General features: G+C 43.8%; 1 protein-coding gene across 1 annotated transcript in view; it reads right to left on the minus strand.

Moving 5' to 3' along the window:
- pgm1 (phosphoglucomutase 1) overlaps positions 1-16,244 on the minus strand; it is a 77,459-nt gene extending 61,215 nt beyond the window's left edge. Inside the window, exon 1 of the mRNA XM_055642086.1 lies at positions 15,831-16,244. Coding sequence (XP_055498061.1) covers positions 15,831-16,079 — 249 coding nt within the window. The 5' untranslated portion in view covers positions 16,080-16,244. The remainder of the gene's footprint in view (positions 1-15,830) is intronic.
- Between the last annotated feature and the right edge of the window lie 1,512 nt (positions 16,245-17,756).

Consider the following 17,756-nt stretch of genomic DNA (forward strand, 5'->3'; position numbering starts at 1 on the left):
GGTTAAGGCACGCTGAGTGCGTTTAGAGGATAAAGACTCCAGCAGGTGCATGTTTAATGGGTCCAACCACCCATGGGATTCGTGTTGAGGGTTGAATCTCCCGCTAGTTCACATTTAGAGCGTACAAGTGCCCGTTGAATGCATTTAGAGGTTCACAAGGCCATTGGGTTTGCATTTAGATGGTACAAAAACTCCCGCCGGGTAACGTTTAGAGGGTGCAAACTTCTGCTGACGAGGTGGGACGGGCCAAACCTCTCTAGGAGCGTCTGAATGCCTGTGGGACGCGATCAGAGAGTCCCAGAGATCACTAGACTGTGTTCTGATGGTCAAGAAACATTAAGATATTCCTAACGAGTTTAGAGGCTTCTAACATCACTCGGGGATGGGTCTAGAGTCCCATCTCTAGCTGGGATAGGGTTCAAGAATCTAAACGCCCCTTGCGTGGGCTTAGAGGGTCACAACGAGTTTACACCGTCCAAATGCCCCATTTGTGTTCACAGCCTCCTAATGAGTGTCTAAATGACTGCTCCAAACTGATGCACCACTGGGGACGAGGGAGGGAAGGCGGTAGAGGTGGAAGAGGAAAACGGAAGGGGAAGGGGGAGGGTAAAGAGACACAGTGAGAAACAAAGCTCTTAGATCTGCTCTAAGATCTTTGGTGAGAAACAGGGGTAGGGAGGGAGAGGGGTCACAGACTCTCATTATACACTGATACACCCCTCACCCTCCCTCTATCCCTCCACTTTCTTTGAGCCATGACCATGAGCCAATCATGCGCAGTTGGGGGCTATGGCTTAATGGTGAAATATTGCGTTAGGGGATCAGGGATCCCATGTGACGAAGGCCACTTAGTCTAGTAGTCTTTATAAATTACTTAAACAATTATATTTTACTTTAATATGTGGTATTTAATGTTTTGGGGATAACTGACGATTTAACTAAAGACCTGCATAATTTCTGAAGTTCCATCAACATGGCAATAATGTGCCACTGCCTTGCATGGTTTTGATGTTGTTGATAAGCAAACAGAAAATAATGCTTGGCTATCCCTCCATAGGACAAGAGACAGCCTCTTCTACTTATTAGAACACTTTGATATGGGGATTCATTCCGTGCATGTCCTTGAGGTGTAAAATTTTATCCCCGCAGCATGTTATAATGTCTCTGCCTATAATCTTAATTTCTAGAAATTTTCCAAAAAGAAAATGTCCAATCTTAAAGAAATAAAATCTAATGGTCTGATAAAAAATTAACTATCAGATTCTGAATGAACACTTGCTGAACAGTTGCTGGACAGTGCTGATCTGAAGGACAAAATAAGGTTGATTCTGTAAGAATCTGACAGGAGGTCACCTTCTCAGTTACAGGTGCGTTCTTAGATATGGACATACATTTGTTTCTTTAATAACCCGCTGTTATCCATCATCCATAACTCAGCTACATGGAATTGATTTCCATCAAGCTGATAAATTAGTGTTTTTGATAGCGAACAATGTAAGAGTGACTCACTTAATTCTATGCAGGTAACGCATTATGAATTATCAGAATTCTAATATACCTTATGAAGTATTGTGATCTTCTTATGGTCTGCAATGACCTTTCCCAACTTCAAGGGGAAATAAACAATGGTGGAACGATTAAGTTAAATCAGTAACTTTTGATCAGTTTCACCTGCATAGAACTTGTGCGCATTCAATTGTTTTGGTATTAATGCCCATCATTTTAATTTTACATCAGTATAACCAGAATACTTTTAAAATTCCAGACTCGTCTAAATTGACACATTTTTTGCTAAATGTGCTCCACCTGCAATTCAGAGTGTTTAAATGTGCTCCATCAATAATTCAAAATTAATTTTTCAAATGAAAGATGCAAATTTACTGTTCAAGGTTTCTTTTGTGGCCGTCAGAACCCCAGCCAGTATGCCTTTTGATAATGTAAATCAAAGACACATCAGACCCAAGACGGCACTTCCATGACAAGTTACATTGGAAGGAGCAGGTTTACTTTGCTACTGTTGGCACTCCAATTGTTAGCATCCAATGAAATTAGTATGCAAGGGTGAATGTGACAGAATTGTACAGTATAAGAAAACTTCTCTGTGTGTTCAAGAGACTTATGAAATTTGAAGGAGGTAATTACTCTGACTTGATTGCTGAAGTACACTAACTGGCTTGCTTTGCTTCCCAGTATCTTGTGTTATCCAAATTAAAGAATGCAGTATGTTTGGGACAAAGACCCATCATTTATTTATTTATCTCTGTATTCCACAATTTTGAGATTTGTAATAGAACAAAAATCACATGTGGTTAAAGTGCACATTGTCAGATTTTAATAAAGGCCCTTTTTATACATTTTGGTTTCATCATGTAGAAATTACAGCAGTGTTTATACATAGCCCCCACATTTCAGGGCACCATAATGTTTGGGACACAGCAATGTCATGTAAATGAAAGTAGTCATGTTTAGTATTTTGTTGCATATCCTTTGCATGCAATGACTGCTTGAAGTCTGCAATTCATGGACATCACCAGTTGCTGGGTGTCTTCTCTGGTGATGCTCTGCCAAGCCTGTGTTCAGCCATCTTTAGCTTATGCTTGTTTTGGGGGCTAGTCCCCTTCAGTTTTCTCTTTAGAATATAAAAGGCATGCTCAATTGGGTTCAGATCGGGTGATTGACTTGGCCACTCAAGAATTGGCCATTCTTTAGCTTTAAAAAACTCCTTTGTTGCTTTAGCAGTATGGTTGGGATCATTGTCTTGCTGCAGAATGAACTGTCAGCCAATAAGTTTTGAGGTATTTATTTGAACTTGAGCAGATAGGATGTGTCTATACACTTCAGAATACATTATGCTATTGCCATCAGCAGTTGTATCATCAATGAAGATAAGTGAGCCAGTACCTTCAGCAGTCATGCATGTCCAGGCCATAACACCCCCACCACCATGTTTCACAGATGAGGTGGTTTGTTTTGGATCTTGGGCAGTTCCTTCACTCCTCCATACTTTGCTCTTGCATAAACTCTGACATACCGTATTTCCCGGCAATGAAGACGCACCCCCATTTTGAGTTGCTAAATTTTGAAAAAAAGACTGACGGGACAGGATCAAGGGTTTGGTTTAGTCCAGAGGTCGGCAACCTTTTTTGCATAGGGGCCAGGACTCATGTTTGTGAGCGGATGGCAGGCCACATCTATCGCCATAGTTAATAAATGGAGGTAATAATACATACTAACTAAATTAGTAATTAGTAATAATACACTATTAATACATAAATTAGTAATAATACATACTAATAATACATAGTTTTCGTGTGTTTTTCAATTAGGTTCCAGATTATCTGCGTGCCCCGGGGACTAGCTGCAGTTCCCAGCACCCTCGCGTCCCCGGGACTGGCTGCAGTTCCCAGGTCGCCTGTCCCGGGACTGGCTGTAACACCCAGGTGCCTGTGAGCCCTGGGACTAGCTGTAGTTCACAGGTTGCCTGCATGCCCTGGGTCTAGCTGCAGTTCTGCTGTCCGGTCCTGACGGCCGCTCGCAGCCACCCGAGCTACTGAGTGAGTTGCTGGCATGATCCCCGACCCCCTCCTTCTCAACTCACCTGCCCTCCCCGCAACTTTACCCCTGGCGGCCCAGCCGTGTTGACCCGGGCCAGACTCACCACACGTTGTAGAAGGAACTCTTCCCCCACCAACATAGAAAATAGGTGCAGGAGTAGGCCATTCGGCCCTTCGAGCCTGCACCGCCATTCAATATGATCATGGCTGATCATCCAACTCAGTATCCTGTACCTGCCTTCTCTCTATACCCTCTGACTCCCTTTAGCCACAAGGGCCACATCTAACTCCCTCTTAAATATAGCTGACCTTAAATATGAACTGGCCTCAACTACATTCTGTGGCAGAGGCAGAGAATTCAAAATGTTTTTCTCATCTCGGTCCTAAAAGATTTCTCCCTTATCCTTAAATTATGACACCTTGTTCTGGACTTCCTCTGGACTGTACTGAGGGATAGCCAAGTATATCTTTCTTGGCTAACAATCTAAACTTCGGCCTCCAAGACGCAGGTAAATTTTCGGGCCTTATTTTAGGGTAAAATATAGCGTTTTTGTTACCGGGAAATACAGTAAGTTAATCTTCGTCCCATCTGACCACAAGACCTTTTTCCAGAACTGTGGTTGCTCTTTTAAGTATTTCTTGGCAAACTGTAACCTGGCTCTCCTATTTTTGCAGCTAACCAGTCTTTGTCCCAAACATTATAGAGGGCACTGTAACTTAATTTTAAATTGTGTAATAAAAAAAAATAAATACACATTCTTAAATTATGCTTTACCCTGCCTCAAAATGTAATTTAAAAATTGCTATTGTGACTGGAATAACTGTTTCCGCACAGACACTTAAGTATGAGGATTCAGTCCAGAAAGTTGTGTAGAGCTGTTTTAAGGAAACAGGTGAGATTCTACATATTTGCTTTGAGTTGGTGGGCCGTTCCATATTCCAGAACTCATAGGCCAACCTAAATGAATATGACACTGCTATCACAGATTTCAATCAGTAAAAGTGGAGAAGACTGCTTGCCAAAGAAGACGATCCAAGTTTTCCACAAAGAGAGACCATGGATGAACCACAAGATCCACTACTGTTGATGGACAAGTCTGTGGCATTCGTCGGGCAATCTAGACCTGTACAAGAAATCCAGATAGGACGTTCACTAAGTCATCAGGGATGGCAAGAGAAAATTCTGCATTAAGCCAGAGCCCAGAACAACCACAACTCTACAATTGGATCCATCACTTCCTCTCCCATTGAGCACAATCAGTGACAATAGGCAACAAACCATTCTCCACCCTGCATGGCTGTGCTCTCTGCCCCTTACTATACTCCCTATACACTCATGATTGCACAGCCAAATCCTGCTGTAACCACACTTACTTTGCATATGACACAACCATAGCAGGCTGGATCCCAAAAGGCAAGATGGAGTACAAGAAGGAGAGTGAAAGCTTAGTAACATAGTGTCAAGGCAACAACCTCTTAGTAACATAGTGTGACGGTAACAACAGATAATCCTCTGACATTTTTGCCACCTCCAACGGGATCCCACCACTGGCCACAGAGACCCCTCCCTCCGTAACTCCCTGGTCAATTCGTCCCTTCCCACCCAAACCACCCCCTCCCCTGCTACTTTCCCTTGCAACCGCACGAAATGCTAACTTGTCGCTTTACCTCCCCCCTCGACTCCATCCAAGGACCTAAGCAGTCTTTCCAGGTGTGGCAGAGGTTCACCTGCATCTCCTCCAACCTAATCTATTGCATCCGCTGCTCTAGGTGTCAGCTGCTCTACATAGGTGAGACCAAGCGTAGGCTTGGCGATCGCTTTGCCCAACACCTCCTCCTCCATGGCCAGAGTGAATCCCACCGCAAATTGGAGGAGCAGCACCTCACATTTCGCTTGGATAGTTTACACCCCAGCGGTATGAACATTGACTTCTCCAATTTCAGGTAGTCCTTGCTTTCTCCCTCTTTCCCCTCCCCAGCTCTCCCACAGCCCACTGTCTCCGCCTCTTCCTTTTTTCTTCCTGCCCCCCACCACATCAGTCTGAAGAAGGGTCTCGACCCGAAACATCACCTATTCCTTCACTCCATAAATGCTGCCTCACCCGCTGAGTTCCTCCAGCATTTTTGTCAACCTCTGCCTCCATATCAGTAAAATGAAGGAGCTGGTTGATGACTTCAGAAACTAGGATTAAGTACACCCCCCAGTCTATGTTGATAGTACTAAAGTGGATAGAGATAGTCGAGAGTTTTAAGTTCCTTTGTGCAAATATCACTAAACATTTGTCCGGGTCCAATCATATTGGTGCTATAGCCAAGAAAGCATAGCAATGCCTCCATAAATATAAGGATGATCAGCATGTCTCAAATGACATAACAAATTCAAATGATGCACCTTAGAAATCATTCTTCCAGTTAACCATTCTTTTACCAGTGCATATCCATTCCTTTCTCTTCTTCTCTGCAACTTAAAACTAACTTGTTTTCTCAATTTCCCAGTTCTAATGGAGGTGCATCTGACCTGAAATGCTTACTTTGTTTCTATTTGCACGTCTTTTTAATAACGTTCTTTTAGGAAGGAGATGAGGAGGAATTTCTTTAGTCAGAGGGTGGTGAATCTGTAGAATTCTTTGCCACAGAAGGCTGTCAGTGGATATATTTAAGGCACAGATAGATTCTTGATTAGTACGGGTGTCACAGGTTATGAGGAGAAGGCAGGAGAATGGGGTTAGGAGGGAGGGATAGATCAGCCATGATTGAATGGCGGAGTAGAATTGATGAGGCCGAATGGCCTAATTTTTCTCCTTTCACGTATGATTTTCAAAGGTTACTTGGAAGAAATATTTTGCTATATCTTTTGTTACCAATACATTGTCTATTTTCGTGCAAGTAAATTGCCATCGTTGGGGGTGGTGGGGTGGATAAAAATGTATCCTCTAAGTGTCTTGCCAAAGTGATTTTGCATAAACTGTTATCTTATCATTTGCTAATATTGTCACTGAGTTTCACAATTCCATACATTGCTCCAACATGGATAACAAGATAAGAACAGAATGGAACTGCTGAAAGATTGCACGTTGTCAGCTTTGATCAATATTTAGTTTTTCTCCATCTCTTTTGGATTTTAAGGTAAACACTTTGAAGGTAAACACTTGAAGGTAAGACTCAAAGCTATGTTCCCCCGAACCTAGCTATCCCTCCCGAACATAACAACTAACTTTTACCGAAACATTCGGACAAACCATTTTCACATGACCCAAATACGTGGGTAGGTCCTTGCTTTTAAACATTTTTATTCATGTTCAATTGTAATGTCTTAACATGGCACTCACCTTTAACCTAGATTACATGCAACCTGGAATTTACCTGGTAACCACAACCCCTAAATGTTCAGTAAAAATGCCACTAGGATGATATTAATTATAATTAACACATTTTATTATAAAGAGAAAAAATTATCTTTAGAACTTTAGCCATCATGTCTTCAAGTCAACCAAATGCATTTCATATACAATTTAAGAGCATGTATGAAAACATGGCAGCAATTTTATACTCAGTCTATATCACCAATTAAAGACTTTTGGTAATTTTGAATGAGAATCCGCCAATAATTTTTTTTTCTTCAATCATGTGCAGACTTCACTTGGGTCTCACCGAAAAATGACACCTCCCACAATGCATCATTAGGGTAGTACTGCAGAGGAGTACCTCTAAAAAAAATTCAAGGGATGTTAGCTTCACAGGCTGAGCCAGCATTTAATTCCCCGTTCTGAAATGTCCTTTAGAAGGTGGTGATGAGTTGCCTTCTTGAACTGCTGCAGTCCTTGATATATATCCAAGTTAGTATGTTATGTGGCAATTTTCAAGTGGTAGTGTTCCCTTGCCTTTACTGTCATTGTTGGTCGAGTTTGGAAGATAATGTCAAAGGTGTCTTGTGGAGTTGTTGCAAAGAATCCTGTGGATGGTATATACTGATACTATGGTGCTATGCCAGTCAGTTGAGGGCGCTGCGAGTCGGCTGCCCTGCCAGCAGCGTGTTCGTTATTTCGAGTAATTTAGATTTTTTTGGTTTGTCTAAGTGTTTGTTTTAGGTGTTTCTCGGTGTGTTTTGTGTGGGGGTGAGGGTGGGGAGGGAGGGGGAAGGGGAAAACCGTTCTTCAGTCACCCTCGACGGAGAGGCGACTTTTTCTATGTCACTTCTCCTCCTCCCCCCTCGCGGCCTAACAACTTGGATTGGAGCGCCCTTTCCCGGAGTCGGGCCCAAGAGCTTCAGCAGCGGGCGCAGTGTGGACTTTTCCATCGTGGAGCGAGCGAACCCTTGCCGGGGGTCGCCGGAAAGGAGTGCTCCGATTGCTGGCCTAGTGACTTTGGACCATGGGGCTGTGGTCTGCGGAGCTTCTAGCCGCAGGCGTGGCGTGGACTTACCATCAGGAGCCTGGGATCCCTTGCCGGGGACTGGCTAAACTTTGTGGCCTTCCACCACAGTGAAGAATGCTGTGGGTGGATGTTTGCGTTAAATTCTATTGTGTATTGTGTGTTCTTTTTTTTTTTAAGTGTATCACTACTGGCAAATTCATTCCACTGCACCTTTGGGTACATGTGATGAATAAACTTGACTTTGAGGGAGTGAATAATTGTGAATATATAGTGTTGAGCTTCCCGAGAGTTGTGAAGTTTCCAGACAAATGGAGAGTATGCCGTTACGTTCCTGGATATTGATAGCACAGGATTCCGTGATGGCAGTGCCACTGAATGTAAAGATTGGATTTCCTGGCACTTGTGTGGCACAAATCTTATTTGCCACCAGATACTGTCCAGGTTTTATTCTTTTTGCAATGTGGACTGCTTCATTATCTGAGAAGCTGTGAATAGTGCTGAAAATTGTGTAATCAACAGCGATGATTGGATCATCCGCTTGGCATTTCTGGCCAAAGATTCTTGCTAATGCTTCAGCTTCTTCTTTTGAACTGATGTTCTGGGCTCCCCCATCATTCAATATGGGGATATTTGTTAAGGCTCTTTCTCTTATGTGTTGTTTAATTTCCACCACCATTGACAACTGGATGTGGTAGGACTGCAGAGCAGAATTCTGATTTTGCTGTTTATGATGCAAGTGGTCCATATCTGTAGCTTCACCAGGTTAATCCTTTATCCTGGTGCTCCTACAAGCATGTCCTCCTGCATTCTTCATTGAACAAAAGCTAATCAGCTGGTTCATCAATGATGGTCAAGTTGGAGATATGCCAGGCATGAGATTGCAGATTGCGGTCAAGTACAATTTGCTCTATTTAACATGGTGGTGATGCCACATGGCTCAATTAAGCATATTTTCACTATTAAAACAGGTTTTGTCTCTACAAGAACCTGCGCAATAGTCTCTCCAACTGATACTGCAGTGAACAGACGCATCTGCAACAGGTATATTGGTGAAGACAAGATCGCGTTGATTTTTCCCTCTTGTTGATTCCCTCACCGCCTACTTCAGAATGAATCGAGCAGCAACAACCTTGCAGCAACTGAACCATCCTATCATCAACTAGAGAGCGATTCTGGCCAACCATCTACCTCATTGGAAGCTCTCGGACTGTCTGTAATCGGACCTTATCTTGCACTAAACATTATTCCCTTTATCCTGTAACTGTACACTGTGGACAACTTGATTGTAACCATGTATAGTCTTTCCGCTGACCAGATAGGGTCCCTGTCCAGAGTATATTCTACACCTTCGCCACTCTCAGCACTCCAAGTTGTGTTCTTCTTGGAGTAGTACTGATTAATCAGGTGAGGTAGAACAGCAGGAGGCAATCAGCAGAAGGTCTCCTTGCCCAGGCTTAACTTGATACCATGAGATTTGATAGGATCCAGAGTCACTGTGGAGGACTCCCTGGCCAGTTCCCTGCCAATAGTATAACACTATGCCATCACCTCTGCTGGGTCTGGAGTTGTGCAGAATAGTGTATAACGGCGAGTATGGAGGTGTTGGGAAAAGAAAATTCAGAATGAAAAATAGCACAGTGGAGACAAGAAAAAACGTACAAAATTCCCTCTTAAAAAAATGCAGTGCTTGTTTGCTGGTTTATGAATAACCAGTGGAATGTCACAAGAATCACCACCTGGGCCACTGAGAATCTACTTTCATGAGTACTGCAACCAAATTTGCTGACAATACACACTTTGCTGCAAAGGAACAAGTTAAATGAATGGACAATAATATGGCAGATCAAAACCAGGGAATTGCAAGTTTATCCATTCTGATCGGAAGAATAGAAATGCACAATATTGTGCAAATTAAAACTGCAGAATGCCACTGTAAAGAGAGCTCCAAGCGTCCTTATACTTGAAAGACAAGGAGCTATCACTCAGGCACCAAAAGTCAGCAGAATCTTGGCTTTTATTGCAGGAGAGATGTAATCTAAAAATACAACTGAGTCCTGCTCAGGACTCCATTTTTGAAGAGACATACACTTACAATGAAAGCTCAAAGATTATGTTTGTCTCCTGGAATGAAGACATTTTCTTAGAGGATAGGTTGAACCAATTGAACCAATATTCATTACAATTTATAGAATTCGGAGAGATCTTAGTGAAGCGTAAGATTCAGAGGGTAGTTAACTAATGAATATTTCCCCTCACGGGGAATCAAGACTAGGACAGTTTCAGAATGTCAAGTCGCACCTTTAAGATAGAAGTGAAATTCAAGATGGGGGAAAACAGATAGAAAAATTGAGTTGAGGCCAAGGTCAGATCAGCCATTATCCCGTTGAATAGTGAAGCAGGTTCAGTAGCAATACAGCTAATCATAAAAAATATAAATGTTGAAAAAATCAAGGATGTTGCCTTGATTGGGGGGGGAGGGGGCTCAAGTTAAAAGGAAAGATTGGATAGGCAGGGGCTGTTTTTCTGAAGAGTGAAGGAGGCTGAAAGGCAACATGATAGAGAACATAAAATTGAAAGGCCTGGATAGGGTAGACCAAAGATCTTAGAGCGGAGCAAGATAGATCACCCCTGCAAAATCCAATGTCCTGACGTATAGTATGCAACAGAGCGTAACTTGGGGTAGACAGCCAGAGTATTTTTCCTTTGTCAGTGATATCTAAAACTAGAAACCCTTGGTTGAAGGTTTCAAGGGTCAAGGTACACTACATCCAGGTACACTACATCTAGTACACTACATTAGAATTGCACAGCATAGAAATGGGCCGTTCGGCCCAATACATCTATGCCAATCACTATGTCGATCTAAAATAATCCCACTTATCTACATTAATGCCCTATTCCTCCCTCTATGGGATAGGAAGTTTGAAGTGGATCAGAGGGGTAATTTCCCCCCACACACAAAGAGTAGTTAGTACCTGGAAAGAACTGCCAGAGGAGGAATAGGCGACAGGAATAGTAACAACGTTTGAGAAATATCTTGACAGGTATGTGAATGAAAAAGGCACAGAGGAGGGATAGGGCAGGTTGGGTGAGTGGCAGATGCATGGCAGATGCAATTTAATGTGGATAAATGTGAGGTTATCCACTTTGGTAGCAAAAACAGGAAGGCAGATTATTATCTAAATGGTGTCAAGTTGGGAAAAGGCGAAGTACAACAGGATCTGGGGCTCCTTGTTCATCAGTCAATGAAAGTAAGCATGCAGGTACAGCAGAGAGTGAAGAAAGCAAATGGCATGTTGTCCATAATAAGAGGAGTTGAGTATAGGAGCAAAGAGGTCCTTCGGCAGTCGTACAGGGCCCCCTAGTAGGACTATACCTGGAGTATTGTGTGCAGTTTTGGTCTCCAAATTTGAGGAAGGACATTCTTGCTATTGAGGGTGTGCGGCGTAGTTTCACAAGGTTAATTCCCGAAATGGCGGGACTGTCATATGCTGAGAGAATGGAGCAGCTGGGCTTGTATACTCTGGAATTTAGAAGGATGTGAGGGGATCTTATTGAAACATATAAGATTATTAAGGGTTTGGACACGCTAGAGGCAGGAAACATGTTCCTGATGTAGGGAGAGTCCAGAACCAGGGGGCCACAGTTAAGAATAAGGGGTAAGCCATTTGGAACAGAGATGAGGAAACACTTTTTAACACAGAGAGTTGCGAGTCTGTGGAACTCTCTGCCTCAGAGGGCAGTGGAGGCCGGTTCTCTAGATACTTTCATAGGGCTCTTAAAGATAGCAAAGTCAGGGGATATGGGGAGAAGGCAGGAACGGGGTACTGATGATTGTGGATGATCAGCCATGATCACATTGAATGGCGGTGCTGGCTCCAAGGTCCAAATGGCCTACTCCTGCACCTATTGTCTATTGTGCTTGACCTGCTTGGTATTTTTTATCATAGCTGTGGCTGAACTATGTCAACATCCCAGTTCCAGAACCAAGATATAAAGGGGTTGCCTTGAAACTGAAAATACACCTATTAGCTCCAAATACAGGCCCATATGCATAGAAACTTAATTTCTTTTGCAGTTTTCAACCCAAAGGTGTCAAAATTACATCCCGAAAACAAGTCAACTTTCCCTGCAGAATTATCATAATCCCTGTAGAAGAAAAGGCACCCATTTTGGGCCATGTCTCGAGGGTGAAGAGAGACAAGATCAGTCCAGCAATGGAGAAAGTTAATCCAACTCTATCAAATGAACTTTGTCTCTAACCTAACCCTAACCCTAACCCTTGTCTCTAAATGCTTCTGTACAATCCAGTTAGTGGTTTCCTTTCCCTCAGCATGAGCTTAGTTCCATTGTTTATGAAATAAATTGCATTAAGCATTAAATGAGGTTTTCAGCTAATTCCATGCATGGTGTTGCCTGTGAAAATAGCATTAAACTCAGAGAGCTGTGGTAGTTTTAAATCCCTCAAGAAAACAGTCATGACGTTGAAAGACATCTTAAAATGAACTTGACAACATTAACAAAGATGTCTTCTGGCCATTAGATTTACTTCAAGATACCCTCACATACAAATCATCCCATCATGAAGCTGATCAAGAGGCATAATTTGCTTATGGTATGATTTCAGCAGATGAGCTCAGCCAGCACTAATATACGCAATGTTACAAGAGATGGGAATTGACAAGAAAGAAGGGTCAGAAGCTTGGCTCAGGAATAAATTTGATTCCACAGCTGCACATTGCTGACCTTCAGATAACAGCCACGAAAGATGGAATCATTAGATTAGTAATGAATAGGAGAAAAAAAACATTACACTGCAAAAACTCTGTGTGTTAAGCAACCTCAATAGAAACAAACCTTGCATCAAGACTGAGGGGGCTGAATGGGAAGAGGAAAGATACAGCAGCATGATGGGTGGGACAGAGGTTGAAAGGTGGAACCAGATATTTTTTGGGAAGGAAGGAAGGGGGGAGGGGGGAGCGGGAAGTGATGAACAATGGGATAATAAAACCAATGGACAGGAGATTGCAGGTAGGAGAAGAGCATCAAGACAGGAGTTACTTAAAATTTGAAATTTAAATGTTCATACCATTTGAGAGTAAGCTACCATGGAAATACAAGATATTGTTCTTCCAATTTGCATTTGACCTCACAAAAGCAATGGAGAAGGACAAGGGCAGCCAGTGTGGGTGTGGGAAGGAGAGTTGAAATGATCAGCAGCCAGAGGCTCAAGATGGTCTTTGCAAACAGCACTCAGGCACTTTACAAAACTGTTGCCTGTTTTTTGCTTAGTTTCATCAATGCAGAGCAGGCCGTATTATGAGCACCGAATGCAGTAGAGGTTGGAGGTACAGCCGAATCTTTGACTCACTTAGAGGGGATGTTTAGGTCCCTGCATGGTGGCAAGGGAAGAGATGAAGGGCCAATTGTTGCACCTGGTACAGTTGAACAGGAAAGTGCAGGTGATGGAGAGGAGCAAACCAGAATCACGAAGAATGGTCGCTGACAGTCATTTCAATTTTCCTTCCCACCCCCACACAGTCCCGTCTGTCCTCCACCTTCTCCAATGCGATTGGCAAGGCCAATCGCAAATTAGAAGAATATCATCTCATGTTCCGCTGAGGTAGCTTACAATCTAATGGTAGGAGTAATGAATTTTCCAATGCTCAGACCACTGGTGTTCGTCTCCTACACATTCACCATTTCAGCTGGGTTTAGTGCCCCTTTGTTACCTCCCCCCTTCCCTTATTTGGTTTTGTCTATGACAGCCTCTGGCCTACCTTCTGCATACCTAAAATATTTCCTCTTCCTTCTCAGTCCTGATGCAGGATCCTGAAGGAAAACAACAAAGTACTCTTTTTACCATCTCAGATGCTGCCTAATCTGTTAAGTTCTTCCAGTGTACTATATTTTGTTCCAGTCTCTGCGGTTACTTTTTGTCTTCATTGGAAAAGAATTTCGAGATCATAACCAAATATTGCAGTTTTTGATTTGAAAATTAATCAATTGCAGATGTTGGTTTACCAAAAAACCACACAAAGTGCTGGAGTAACAGCCGGTCATGGAGCATCTCCGGAGAACGTGGATAGGTGACATTTCAGGTTAGGACCCTTGTGCAGACAGGATAGTATGTTTCCGGTCAAGATCCTTTTTCAGAACAAATGTCCACCATATCACCTATCCATGGGCTCCAGGGATGCTGCCTGACCTGCTGAGTTACTCCAGCACGTTATGACATTTTTATTAAAGCAATTTTTGAATGATTGAAAGATATTGCATGGAAACAAGGCTTTTGGCCCACAGAATCCATGTTAACCATTGATCACCCAATCACACTTCTATGTATCCCACTGTCACATCCATTCTCTCCACACTAGAGGCAATTGACAGAGGCCAATTAACTTACAAACCTGCACATTTTTGGGATGTAGGAAACTGGGATACCCAGTGAAAACCCACATGGTCACAGGGAGAATGTGCAAACTCCATGCAGACAGCACCCGACATCAGGATCCAACTCAGGTAATTGGTGCTGTGAGATAGCAGCACCACTAGCTGCACCACCACCCTCTTTTTCTCTTTCCATTTGGAAGATCTGAGCATCCAAAAATAGATGTGGTACAAACTATTTGCAGTGTGAAGGTCAACCAATATCATAGCAAGGTAAAGCTGGATCCATGTTTTTTCCCCCCATCAAGCACCAGAGCACCAACAGCTTAAAGTTATTTGCAAAGAATTAAGATAGTTCATCCTCCTTTTCGCTAGACATACAGGGGCAATACATTTTGTTAACATTATGAAAGTTCCAACAGTCATTTATTTAAAGTTATTCTTCCTCTCCTTGCAACATGTGGTGTTTTCCAAATGGCACCTAGGTCTGTGTTAAATTTCAGCCCTCGGACTGAGACTTGAGCAACAGTGGGATTTTGGTTTAAACTTCATTATTCATCTCCCCACTTTTCGTTGCTTATATATTTTTTCTGACAAATCTCCTTTCACAATTTTTGCACATAGTTGTTCAATATTAGTCCCTTGTGCAATAGGGGGAGTTATCTCTCTCGCTATGTACACAACCCCCTCCCACCGTAACCATAGTAACCGGGCCTGCACAACCAAGGCGGCCTGGCAAGAAGAACTGCGAGACAAGTAAATTACCACAACTCTAAGCAAAACAAAAGCATTACAAGTATTTTTAATTCCTGTCACACACCAAGTACCCTACATGGCCGAAAAACTCACCAGTATCCTGTTACAAATAGGAAAATGTCAGAAGTCAAACGGTGAGGGGATGAAAAGTCATCAAGCTGCAGAAGGGCAGCAAAGGGAAAAATAATCAAACGAGCCAACAAACCCTCCCCCTCCTCCTCTAAATTACCTTTTAAAACATAAACTTTCGAGTTTCATTCATTCGTGCACTCAACAATTACAAAGCCGTGACTGAAAAGCAAGCCCTGCACAAAAGTCCTTCACTATATATAATTCGAGTTGCAATGTTTGTTATCGGAACTGCGCTCAATGCCCAGACCATTGAGACCCTCGATCTTTGTGTAAGGGTATAAAATCAAACGACCACTGAGAGTTTAAGCGACAAGAGGTGAGAGTTGTGTGTGTGCGTGTGTGTGTGTGTGTGTGTGTGTGTGTGTGTGTGTGTGTGTGTGTGGTGTGTGTGTGTGTGTGTGAGTGTGTGTGTGTGTGTGTGTGTGTGTGTGTGTGTGTGTGTGTGTGTGTGTGTGTGTGTGTGTGTGTGTGTGTGTGTGTGTGTGTGTGTGTGTGTGTGTGGTGTGTGTGTGTGTGGTGTGCTGGTGCTGGGGACATGTCGCCAGGCCCTGCCCGGCCTCGGCCTCCCGTAAACACCCGCCCGGTTCTCCCGGCTACCGTGTGCGCGGAGTGCGTGCGATTTACCCCGTTAGCTGCCGACATCTGGATGATGAGCTGGATGATTTGCTTGTTGTAGTAGCGGCCGTCGCCGCCGACCACCAGCACAGCGTCCTGCCGTTGGGCCGGCTCCGCGGCCGCTGTCAGGATGGACTGGATGAAGTTCTCCGCATAGTTCGCCTTGGACTGGAACACGGAGACGCGCTTCCTCAGGCCGCTTGTGCCCGCCTTCTGGTCGTCGAAGGCGCTGGTCTTCACCGTCAGGATCCTGCTCATTTTCAGCCCTTTTACTTTATCTATGAACAAAGTTTGTTATTGTTGTTGTTGACGGCCCTGTCCTCAAACGGCCCTTTGCTCTTCCTCTCTCCTCGTCCTTGCCGGCGTCTTCGCCTTTTGACAGCTCGCTGCTCCTCCCAGGCTGCAGGGCCGCGCACACGTACGCCGCGCCGCGCCGCGTACCCTGGCTGGCATTCTCCGCAACCTTCTCCAGTTATCCACTCCGCCCTGGAAGGCATCACAACCAAGTCTTTGTGTGCATGTGATACCCATCTGCCACAAATGCATATTGCATTCGGCTAGTCGTCTCTCCAATATTTACCACAGCATATGGAAATTTGAAATAAACAAAAAAGATTGTTTTCTACAATCCAACCCCTGGCTAGAGAGTTGGGTCAAATTATTCCACTCTGGAAGGAGACATACCCTAGCTCTAATGTTCCCTTATAATTAAGTGTATGCCACACAATTTCTATGAGAAAAAAATGCCTATGCATACTATGTGGCTCTGACTGTACTACAAGACCCCAAATAGTCAAGGGGAATTAGAAGAGCAAATTTGCCAGGAGATTGTAGGCAGTTGCAGGACTAATAAGATTGTTGTGGTAGGGGATTTAAATGTTTCCTATATTGACTGGGAATGGTTTAGATAGGAATGTTCAGGAAAGTTTCCTCAGGCAAGGCTGCCAACTCTCACGCATTGAGCGTGAGAATCACGCATTTTGCCAAATTCTCGCGCTCGCACGCTGATCACAAATTTCTAACCCTCTGAGGTGAGAAATTATGTTATCAATGAAAATCTCAAAACTCATATCAACTGCATGGGGCGCGGGTGTTGGAGAGCCGGGGTGGAGGGAGGGATGGATGCAGAAGCAGTGGCGGGGGCATATGCGGACGGGGAGCCGAGGCTGGCAAGTGTTTGCCGGGCTGGCGAGTGTTTGCCAGGCTGGCGAGTCGCTCACTGCAGCTCCGGCCATGGAGCAGCCTCAGTGCAAGAGTCCCGGGCCGCCAGAGGTGTCGGAAGCTTTGCGCCGCTGCCGTGAGAGTGCCGAATTCGCCCAGGTGACCGGCATGGGTCAGGCTGTGGCTCGGCGCATACTGGAGGACAAACAGTGGCTGCTGGAAGTAAGTACCAAGCACTGGGTAGAAACGGTGGAAAATAGTGGCCTTCAAATGGGGGTGGTTGGAGAAAGTGTCCTGCTTGCCTGCTAGATTTTCACTTACTGTAACTGCAGGAAAAGAAATCCCGATGTTAGGGGAGTTCAGAACCAGGGGTCACAGTTTAAGAATAAAGGGTAGGCCAGTTAGGACTGAGATGAGGACAAACTTTCTTCACCCAGAGAGTTGTGAATCTGTGGAATTCCCTGCCATAGAAGGCAGTGCAGGCCAATTTACTGGATGCTTTCAAGAGAGTTACATTTAGCTCTTGGGGCTAACGAAATCAAGGGATATGGGGAAACAACTGGAAAAGAGGTACTGATTTTAGATGAACAGCCATGATCATATTGAATGACAGTGTTGGCTCAAAGGGCCAAATGGCCCATTCCTCCACCTAGTTTCTATGCTTGAGTATATGGCAATAAAACTCGACCACTTGATTTTGAAGCATTCATGCATGGTGGAGGTATAATGTAGTCATGGAGTGATACAGTGTGAAAACAAGCCCTTCGGCGCAAT

Source organism: Leucoraja erinacea, chromosome 10 (assembly GCF_028641065.1).
Source record: "Leucoraja erinacea ecotype New England chromosome 10, Leri_hhj_1, whole genome shotgun sequence".
Lineage (NCBI taxonomy): Eukaryota > Metazoa > Chordata > Chondrichthyes > Rajiformes > Rajidae > Leucoraja > Leucoraja erinaceus.